This window comes from Aptenodytes patagonicus, chromosome 22, assembly GCF_965638725.1.
Source record: "Aptenodytes patagonicus chromosome 22, bAptPat1.pri.cur, whole genome shotgun sequence".
Taxonomy (NCBI): domain Eukaryota; kingdom Metazoa; phylum Chordata; class Aves; order Sphenisciformes; family Spheniscidae; genus Aptenodytes; species Aptenodytes patagonicus.
Window position 1 is genome coordinate 6669358 of NC_134970.1, and position 9859 is coordinate 6679216.

General features: G+C 55.5%; 1 protein-coding gene across 4 annotated transcripts; it reads right to left on the reverse strand.

Moving 5' to 3' along the window:
* Positions 1–708: 708 nt before the first annotated feature.
* On the reverse strand, positions 709–9505 carry TNNT2 (troponin T2, cardiac type). 4 transcript variants are annotated; one of them, XM_076358064.1, is made up of 15 exons: positions 9338–9505; positions 8355–8402; positions 7391–7401; positions 7249–7266; positions 6559–6588; positions 5733–5789; positions 4590–4625; positions 4272–4293; positions 3248–3308; positions 2991–3107; positions 2558–2635; positions 2295–2405; positions 1775–1884; positions 1232–1322; positions 709–753 (listed from the first exon to the last, which is right to left on the reverse strand). In XM_076358064.1, exons 2-15 carry the CDS (start codon positions 8390–8392, stop codon positions 709–711), a joined length of 825 nt encoding a protein of 274 aa, XP_076214179.1. In that variant the 5' UTR covers positions 8393–8402; positions 9338–9505. The 4 variants fall into 4 exon arrangements, with proteins under 4 accessions (XP_076214179.1, XP_076214176.1, XP_076214177.1 ...); XM_076358061.1 differs by lacking the exons at positions 6559–6588; positions 7391–7401; positions 8355–8402; positions 9338–9505 and having other exon boundaries at positions 7249–7264; XM_076358062.1 differs by lacking the exons at positions 4590–4625; positions 7391–7401; positions 8355–8402; positions 9338–9505 and having other exon boundaries at positions 7249–7264.
* Positions 9506–9859: the final 354 nt, after the last annotated feature.

The following is a 9859-nucleotide window of genomic DNA, read 5'->3' on the forward strand; positions in this document are numbered from 1 at the left end:
CAGTAACAGGCCATGTTGGGGCAGAAGAGAAGAGAGATTTGGTGTAAGCAGGTGGGGGATGCTGCTGACTGTCACGCGGGGCAGGCTGAGCACCTCTCATGCAAGATGGCAGGGTAGGACAGGGATGCGAGAGCAGCATGGTGCTCCCAAGGGTGGGGATTAAACACCCACCTCCACCCTCCTACAAAGGGTCCCCCAGTCCTGTGCAGGGAACATGGGCACGGGGACAGGCTCTCCTGTCTTTGTGGGGCTGCACAGCTCCCACAGCCCCTGGGATTTCCCCTCCTACACAAGCTGGGATCTCCAGCACCTTCCCTGAGATGCTGGGCAGAGACACTGCAGGGATGGGGATGGCTGGAGGCTGGCAGGACCCTGCAGGACGCAAAGCTCAATGTGAAGAGGTGGGGTCTCCCTGGGGTCCATCCCTAGCCAGTGTCTCTGGGGCAGGGGGAAGCTGGTGGAGGTGGGAGGCAATGGGGGTCTGTCAATGGGAGCAGAGCAGCATGGACTGAGGTCCCTGGGCCAGACCTGCAGGGCCATGAACACCGGGTACCAGTGGGACCAGGGGCAGGAGTGGGAAGGACAGGAGGTGGCTCTGCAGGGGTGCAAGAGAGTGAGGATACACACAGGGAGCTAACTGGGGCCAGGGGAGCAGGGAGCTGGAAGGACAGGAGGCATCGAGGAAGGATGCTCAGCCTGCCCAGGGACTTACACTTTCTGGTGGTCACTAACGCGGTTTCGGAGGACATTGATCTGCAAGAGAAACGCAGGAGGATGGTGAGGCCTGGCAGCATGGCCCATGCCCAGCGGGGGATGAGGGTCGGGGCAAAGGTGCATCACTGCTCTCTCTTCCCTAGTGGTTCTTGCACGGGGCTGTGATGTGCAGCACAGCGGGAAGCCTGTTGCGGTGCAAAGCACACGTCCCCAGGAGCTGGGAGGTCACAGGGCCACCACACAGACCCTTTCAGCAGCTGCCATATCCTCCAGCATTTCATAGCTGTGCGCTCAGCCTCGCCAGGGTGGCCAACAACAGCTGGGAGGGTTGGTTTGATCCTCGCTCATCTCCAAAAGGGAGGCAGATGTGGCTTTGCTTTCAGTGGTGCAGAGCCTCTTGGATGTTTGTCACCCCATGCACAAGTCAGACAACCCACCTCGTCTCCCAAATGGGGAGCAGAAGGAGCAGCCAGGCACACAGAGGGTGAGCAAGCTCATGGAGGACCTCATGGCTCACCTCGTATTTCTGCCGCTTGAACTTTTCCTGCAGGTCAAATTTCTCAGCCTCCAGATCGTGGATGGTTTGCCATAGCTCCTTGGCTTTGTCCCTGTGGAAGAGCCGGCTGGTGTTAGTGCAGAAAAGGGATGTGGCTCACAGGGAGCTCACTGCAGGGCATTGATGCCACCATCTCACCTGCTCCCCCAGGACAGGTTTCTGCAGGCTCTGTGCCCAGCCGGGGATGCATTGGCCAGTCCCACGCGGGGCCCGAACGCATGGATGGGAGGTTGGGACACACGGGGACACATATGTCCCACGCATGTGAGCATGGCTCCCTCTGATGGCCGGCGCTGTCAGCAGCAGCCTGGCAGTGGTGGCCCGGCAGAGCCATGAGCCCATGTTCCTGGTGGGGTGTCACAACCCATTTCCCAGCTGTGCCATCACCCTCTTGTCTGGGCTGCAAGCCTCAGGCAGCCCACCCCAGCCCAGGATCCTGCCCCAGGAGGTGGGACCCAAAGCAGAGCCCCTGTCCTGGACATCCCTCCTGCAGCCCGTGCTCACCTCAGCTTGTCTTCGTTGAGGTGGTCGATGTTCAGGGGCTTCCGCCGTTCGCTGAGGATCTTCTTCTTCTTTTCCCGCTCTGTTTGCTTCTTCCCACCCTTTTTCTCTGACTGAGGAAACCATCAGTCCGTCGGAGGGAAGGAAATCTGCCCAGCTTTTGCTTTACCCCTATCCCCAGCTCTGCCCCCAACACCCTCTGCTTTTGGGACTCCAGAAAAACATGAGGTCCTCAAGAAAATTTTGGCAATAGTGGACAAGACACCCCCCACATCCCCATCCCTGTCCCTGAGGCAAGGCTGGACACATACACCCCCCAGCCAGCATGTGCAAAGCAGAGCTCTCAGCTCACTTTGGCCCTCTGACCACTGTTGTGACCCAACCATGGTGGCCTGTCTTCTTCTGCTTGTAGAAACCACAGCCTACCAGCACTGAGAACGTGCACGGTGCTGTGGGACCAGCCCATGGTTGAGCCCTTCCCAGGAGCACCGGTGGCTTCATTGCAACCGGGGTAAGATCACACCTTCTGCATGTAGCCTCCAAAGTGCAGCATGTTGGAGAAAGCTTTCTTCTTCCGTGCTTCCTCCTCAGCCTTCTTCCGGGCCTCCTCTTCCTCTTTGCGAGCTCTTTCTTCCTGCCAGGTCAGAAGAGGGTCAGGAGTGGATGGACGGAGACCTCATGGACCAGCTTGCATGCAACACACAGCTCGTGCTCCCATGTGCTCCATGGACGGGCTTGTATTAGCCAAGACCAGCCCAAGCCCCCCAGCCCTGGAGGGAGACTCACGGCCATGCGGGCTTGGCGCTCCTTCTCCCTCTCGCTGCGAATCCGCTGCTGCTCTGCCCTCTCCGCTCGCCGCTGTTCCTGCAGGAGGAGAGGACGTTGACAGGGACACCCCAGGGAATCTGCATTCTCTCTGTCCCTGACCTCAAAAGCCCGGAGAACCCCAAGGACAGATCTGCTGCTCCCATGTCTCCCAGGAGAGCACATGGACCAGAGCCCACAGGGGAAGGTGCATCTCCATTAGGCACTGCAGCAGCCAGACTAGGGGCTTCCCAGGCACCGGGGTACAAAATCTGGCTCAAATCTCAGGCTCTGTCTTGCAGGGACATGGGATGTCTCTGGTCTTGTGGTCGAGACCGTGGGGAAAGGATCGTGGCTGTTTGCCCACAGGGGAGAAAGTGGCAACAGCGATAGAGTGGGAGGGCTGCAGACATACAATCCTGTCCTTGAGGGAGATGAGCTCCTCTTCCTCCTTCTTCCTGCTCTCAAAGTGGGCTTCGATGAGGGCCTGCAGTTCATTCAGGTCCTTCTCCATGCGCTTGCGGTGGATGTCCTGCACCAGATAGAAACGACAGCGATGGCTACACTCACACGAGTGAAGCCCTCCAGGAGCTGCAGGGCTGCTGGGCACAGTGTGGAGGAGCAATGCGAGGGGAGCACCTCACGGGGGTTGACTTTGGGTGCACTACTCACATCAAAATCCAGTCTCTCGCCATCTGGGATTTTGGGAGGCACCAGGTTTGGCATGAAGACCCTGCAATCGAAGGTGAGCAGGAGGATGGTGAGCCTGCAGCAGATAGCTGGGACAGGACAATGCCTTTCATCCATGCACTGATCTACCCAGCCCTCCTCTCTGAGCCTCGCAGTCCCCAGGGATGCAGAGTGAGCACATTTTGAGGACGGGGAAGTGTAATGCTGCTTGCTGGAGGTTGCCAGCTGGACAGCCTCAGAGGAAGACCTCTGGCATTCCCGGGAAGCACTCCAAGGCACCCGCATGGATGGAATAACTCTGCAGGCAACTTGGCCACGACCTTTGCCAGGCACCCTGGGGCTGGCAGCCACCCCACTGCTCACCCAAAAGAGCACAGAGGAACTGTGTGCTCCAGTGTGATCTGGCACAGGGAGCTGGAAACCATCCTCTCATCCTCTGTGGGCTTGAGGGAGGGCAGGAGATGCTCAGATACACATAAAGACACAAAGGGATGAAGAGATCACAGCTGAGGACAGATCTGCCTCCCAGACTGCAGCATCCCAGGGGTCCATGAGGACCCGCAGTCCTGGCAATGGTTCACGGCCCCGCTCCTTCAGGCAGGTGCTCCTGTCCCAGGGATGCTGGCAGTCATGCAAATGCCTGCCTCATGCCAGCCACGGCCGAGAAGCAAGATCCTGGCTGTGCCGTGGACCATGTACCCCAGGCTGGGGTGCACACAGATTTTTTTCCAGCTGCAGGGCCACAGGGCAGCTGGGCCTCCTCCAAGGAGCACACAAAATGCTTCAAGATCTCATTCTCAGGGCCCTCTTCATATTCTACGTTTATCTGCCTGTTTCTTTCCCTTTTTTCCTCCATGTCCCAGTCCCCACCCTGCTTTCATGCTTTTGAGGCCTCACTGCCCCATGCCCGTTATGGATCATGGTGCTAAGCCCATCACACGGAACCTCTGCCCTGGCACAGCTCCTAGTTCAGCCCTTGCACCAGAGAAAATGCACCAACACTTACTTGGGCTTTGGCTTCAATTCACCTGCGGGTCCCCAGGAGCAGGAAAGAAAGACAACGTTAGTGTCACAGAGGCATTTGCTTTCACACCTTGACCCAAAACCCGCAACACTGAGCTGAGCTACCCCTCTCTCCCAGCAGCACAGGCTGCACTGCGGATCATCCTCCAGCAAAGAGGCATGCAGTGAGGTGTCCATCTGTATGCCAAAACCCGAGACACGTTGATGCTCCTGGCTGAGCAGAAAGGCATTTGGTACTTCCTTATACAGGCAAAGGGACAGTCCCTCCAACCCCAGAGAGGAGTGAGGATGGATACTTCACCTTCCCCAGACTCCTGCTCTCGGTCCCCCTCTTCACCTGTGGAAAACACGACGCTTTGACTCCCGGAGGCCAGCCCTGCTGTGCACCATGCGCATGGACACAGCACGGTGGTTCAGCCAGGTTGTTCCCCACTGCAAAACCCAGCTCCATCCCTCCAGGATGAACGGGGAGAGAGCAGGTCCCTCACGGACATCCCTCACCCAGAGACAGACCAGGAGAGCCCTAGGTCCTCTCCAGTAGGAACCCAGAGAAGCTTTGCTCAGGCTGGGAAAGCAGTGCATACTCCTTCTGTATTTTGGGTGAATTTTTTACCTAGGCAGCACAAAGCCATCCCTCCTGCAGGCTTCCTGCTGCCCCAGCCCTGGCAGAGGACGAGGCCAGGGCAGCTCTGCCCCATTTACCGCAGATTCTCTCTCTTCAGCAGCAAACTAATTCAACAGTGAAAACCCCAGTGGGGCCAGTGTCTTGGGGGACTGGGATCAGGACTGAAATGGCCAAAACTGCCCCTCCTCCATTCCTGCTTTACCTTCTCCTGGTGCTTTTGTTTCATCTTCTTGTTCTGTTTCAAAAGCCATGGGGAGAATACGAGCATCTGTGGGTGAGGGCAGCCACATCCCCCCAGCACAGAGGGGTCCCGGCACCCTGACTCAGGGAACATGGCTGGGATCTGAGCCTGCCCCACTAGCCATGACAGCACAGGGACACACGTCAGGCAACCCAGTCTGCTCCAAAGAGGTCTCATGAACTCCAGTGCTCTTTGGATGGTGAGACACATCAGAGCATGACCCCAGCTCTGGAAATGCCCCCTCTAAGTCTACGGGGACCTCTTGGTGGAACAGGCTTAACTCATTTTTGGCATTATTTCAGAGTGCTGGACACAAACTGTTTGATCAGCAACCAGCAGAAAACGCCATCATCCTCATGCTTGCAGGGCCAAGGCACTTGGTAGATCAGGAAAGGGCAGCTGAGTTTTGACATGTCTTTACTGGAAACCACAGATATGGAGGAGAGCTTCCCCTCTCTGCTACTGGCCCGCTGTCGCAGGCAATGCTGGGACATACCCAGACCCTGCTCAGCACCCCACCGAAGCGGAGCATGGCGCCAGCCGAGCCATGGGAGCTCGCTGGCGAAGCCACAACGCACCTTCTACCTTGGTTTCTTCGGTCTCCTCCTCTGCCTCCTCTACCTGTTCTTCCTGACCTGTGGAATAACGAGCAGCATGAGTCCAACAGCCACTGGTCCCACTGGCTCCCTATGGACCCCGGTATCAGGACAAATGTGGCATGGAGCCGGCCAAGAGAGAGACCTGGGGGAGACGTAGCCACAGGAGAAAGAAGCAGTGGCTCAGAAAGCAAAGGGCTTTGCTCTAACCTTTACCCAAGAGCTGCTCTCTGTGCTTGGGCAGGGCAAAAAAAAACAAAATTAAAGGATTTATAGCCACCTCCTGGTTTGTCCCTTGTTCCCTCATGCTATCATGCTCTTATACCCCAGGACTGGGGGGGAGTGATTTCTATTGCTCTCCTCTAGCCAGCGAAGAACAAGACTGGCTGGCATTAGAGAATGTGCCTTCGGCACCTTCACAATCTTATTTATGACACTGTTGAAGCATTTTTCCACTGGAGGGAGCAGTATCCCCACAAAAGTGACGCCTCCATTGGCATCAGAGCCATGCTGGGGCCCACAGGTCCTGGGAAGACTTGTGGTCCCACAGCAAGAGAGAAGGAAAGAAAAAGAAGATAGTGAACCACGAGTGCATTTGGTTGATAGATGTAAGAGACAAGCCACAGGCACAGGAGCAGATACGCACAGCACAGCAGGGCAAGAAGTGGGGAGTGCAAGAAGCAAGAGAGAGAAGTGGAAGAATGAAAGAAAACCATTTCCCAACCAGGGAGAGGCAAAAGACACACCGACCCACGACATATTCACAGCAGCAGTGGAGAGATGACATAAAGAAAGGTGCAATAACTACCGTCTTCTTCCTCTATCCATTCTTCCTCTTCTGAGCCGGGGAGGAGGGAAAGGAACAAGTGCAGAGGTTAGTCGGACGCCACAAAGCTGTGGAATGTAGCTATGGCGTGCATGAGATGAGGACTCTAGCACTGCAGTGGTTTCCCCCTTGTGCCTCTCTTTGCTTTTAACGTTCAGGATGTTTTGCCGTGCAGCAGCCCGGGCTGCCTGGCAGTGCCCTGAAGCAGCAAGAGGCTCAATAAAACCCAGCTCCCAAACCCAGCCCCAAATGCACAGTCCAGCTGTGTCGCAGAGTGGCTGCGTGCACCATGGGGATTGCTTCTTCTCGGACTGAGGCAGTTGGAGGTTCATGCTTGAGCATCATTAATATTCATTAATATACATTCAGCTGAGGCTCCAGCTTCCATTGAGTTATTGGGCTCACACCTCTGTCAGCGCCCAAGTCCAGCATTTCCACCCCTGTTCTGAGTCAAGGGATCACTCTGACAAAATAGGTCCTGAGAAAATTCAGACTGGTTTTGATCCTACTGATGTTTCAGGTGGAGGAATCTAGAACATGGTCTTATCTGCCTTTCCTGGTCATGACTTGCCCATTTCAGTCTAGGAGCTTACCACCACAACCCACCCAAGCAAAATACTGAACCAACAGCACTTGTCTCTTGGTCCTTGCAACCACCAGTGAAACACTTACCTTCTTCCACGTACTCCTCTTCACAGAGCACACGTGCGCATGGGAGAGAGGGAAGGGAAAGAAGACACAGATTATTGAAGTTGCTCTGATCATTTCTTAGCTTCAGCCTCGGGGCAGCTGCAGATGCTCCACGTACTCTTACCTTCCTGCTCCCTGCAAAGCACAACACAAATTTGCAGTTACAGCGATCTGCTGCGACAGGGCACCTGTGTCCACCAGTGAGGTCAAAGGGGAATTTGAAATTTCCTCAGGGCTGGCTCCCCTTTTTCATAGTGATGGGCAGGCTGCTGTGTGGCATGCTGTAAGGTGGCAGTGAGGACAGGACAAGACCACCCTGCAGTCTGCAGATAGCAGGAGCTGAAGTGCTCAACTGACACTTTGACAGTGGTCAGAGCACAACACCATTTTGCAGCTTGAGAAGATCGAGTGACCATGGCCTGTCATCCTAGAAATGGGCATCTCACATCCCACCTTTGCCCCAAAGTCCTTTCTTGACCTTGGGGGAGATGCAGTCTGTCCTTGGGTGTGCCCAGGGGACACTGGGCACAGGGGTCAGACTGATGGCCGAGACATGCGAATCTGTCATGGCATTTAAACATAAGGATTCAGATCTACTTTTTCTGCTGGTGGATGAGAAGTAGGAGCTGTGTTTGGACTGATCCCTATAACCATGTATTGCAGATATTGAGCCCCTTCTCTCCAGGGTACGCCTCATCGCCCAGCAGTCCTCACCAGCAAAAGTTGCCCTCAGATTTGGGCCTTGGGGATGCTCTGGATGTGGCAGTAGGACCCCAGCAGCCACAGACTGATGACATCAGCTTTTCCCAGCTCTATCTCACTGATTTAGACTGCAGCATTTTTAATGCAGGGACTGTTCCTTGCCATGTATGTGATACATCTCCTAACGCAAAGCTCCCCACTGCTGGGGGTCTCGGCACTATCACAGCAGCGGTGCAGATGGGCACGGGGTGGGGGTATTTCATGCTGGGTGCTGGGGTAATGACAAGAGCCGGTGCTCCCCGAACGGCACCTCTAAGCAATACTGTGACCCTGTGGGAAAGTGGGAATAAGGAGAAAGAAAGGGTGTTTAAAAACACACCACTTACTGCTCATATTCTTCGGCGACCTCTTCGGAGTCCGACATGCCTGGTTATCTAGCAGAATTCAAGGCAGATTGGAAAAAACGAGGGTTAGGAGCTGAGATAAGGACAAGCACAGCCTGTCCTCCAGCACCCGAGACACGGGCATAGAGATGCTGCGTCTCTCCAAAGCGCTTGGAGCTTTGAGCTGTCCCCAGCCGGGCTGTGACAGCATTATCTCAGCAGAGATAAGGCTCCCCCCTCCCCTCCTGTCCCAGGATCACAGCTCACCCCAAACAGGAGGCAGGAGATTAGACACAGCCTCATGCAACACTGATAACTGCTGTCAGGAGCCATGTCCAGGGCACGCAGCTCCCCTTGCCACAGCCATCTCAGGGTGCTGTGTTTGCTCAGGGCACAGGAAAATAACCCAATTATAATGTTCAGCTTGTTTTGCTTCCTGACTATTCTTAGCTCAGTTGGGATATAGAAACTTGCAGGGACGTCCTGTTATCTCAAATTTACAGCCCTGCACAAGCCACAGCACAAGATCGCAGTGAGACCTCCCAGCCCAGCCTTCCAAGTGCAGAGCATGCTCTGGAAAGGGCCAATCTGGGCTCAGCAGGAGCATTTCTCTCCTGGTCCTGGCCCTGAGACTGAGGTTAGCTAAAAGGAATAATTCACAGCCTGGTTTAGCAATAGGGCTAATAACTGCGGAAACAGCCATGCTCATCTTCCCAGCACACCCATCTCCCTCCCAGCCGTGATCAGGAGGACTTCACTCATTGTCCCACCTCATCTGGCTTCCACCTAATGCTCCACCACAAGGTCTGCACAGACCAGCCTCATGATCAGCCCCAGTCCTGGGCATCTCAGGGTAGCCCTGAGCATCAGCCCAAGCCCCTGCACAGCCTGTCCACCGCTCATGTTCGTGCCAGACCTCGGCAAAGCTGAGATGCAGCAGGACAACGCAAGGCAGCTCTAGAAATAACTTCCATGTGCTGAACCACCTGTTCCCAGAGCAGCGCCGCTTCACTTCTCCTCCTGTCGGGCGTCTGGGAACAACTGGTCCTGGCTACATCTGTTGAGCATTTATTACCCGGGTTGGGTACGACAGGCTTCAGGATTGCTTATTCAAGATGCTGAACCCAGGACTGGAATCCGCAAGCACGGGAAAGACGCGTTACAGGAGGGGTGCCTCTGCATACCCGTGGTTCCCGAGGGGTTGTCAAATCTCACTTCCGAGCAATGACTCAGAAGGTGCTTTTTGGAGACAAATGAAGTCAGAACTCAGCCCCGTCTGCCTCGGGTTCACCGCCTGCTTCTGCCGTCATCGTTCCCTTCCCTCTGATGCATCTGGGGCTTGGCCCTAAGCACCCCCCTCCAGCACCATCCCCTCGATCTCTGCTCCCCCTCGAACGTCAATTCCTGGCCCTACTTTTTCCCCAGGCTTGGCATGGTCCTGCTGCCCCCAGAGTTTGGTCAAATCATTTATGTGGCCTCTGAGGACCTAGGACTTCATGTAGTCCTCT

Bases quoted from the DNA above. Each gene is read 5' to 3' on its own strand.
- TNNT2 (XM_076358064.1), bottom strand. From the start codon at position 8,392: ATGTCGGACTCCGAAGAGGTCGCCGAAGAATATGAGCA. The intron at 5,790-6,558 runs GTAGTTATTGCA...GTTATTCCACAG, and splicing joins ATGGATAGAGGAAGAAGACG to GTCAGGAAGAACAGGTAGAG. The intron at 3,309-4,271 runs GTAAGTGTTGGT...CTTCGATTGCAG, and splicing joins GAATTGAAGCCAAAGCCCAA to GGTCTTCATGCCAAACCTGG.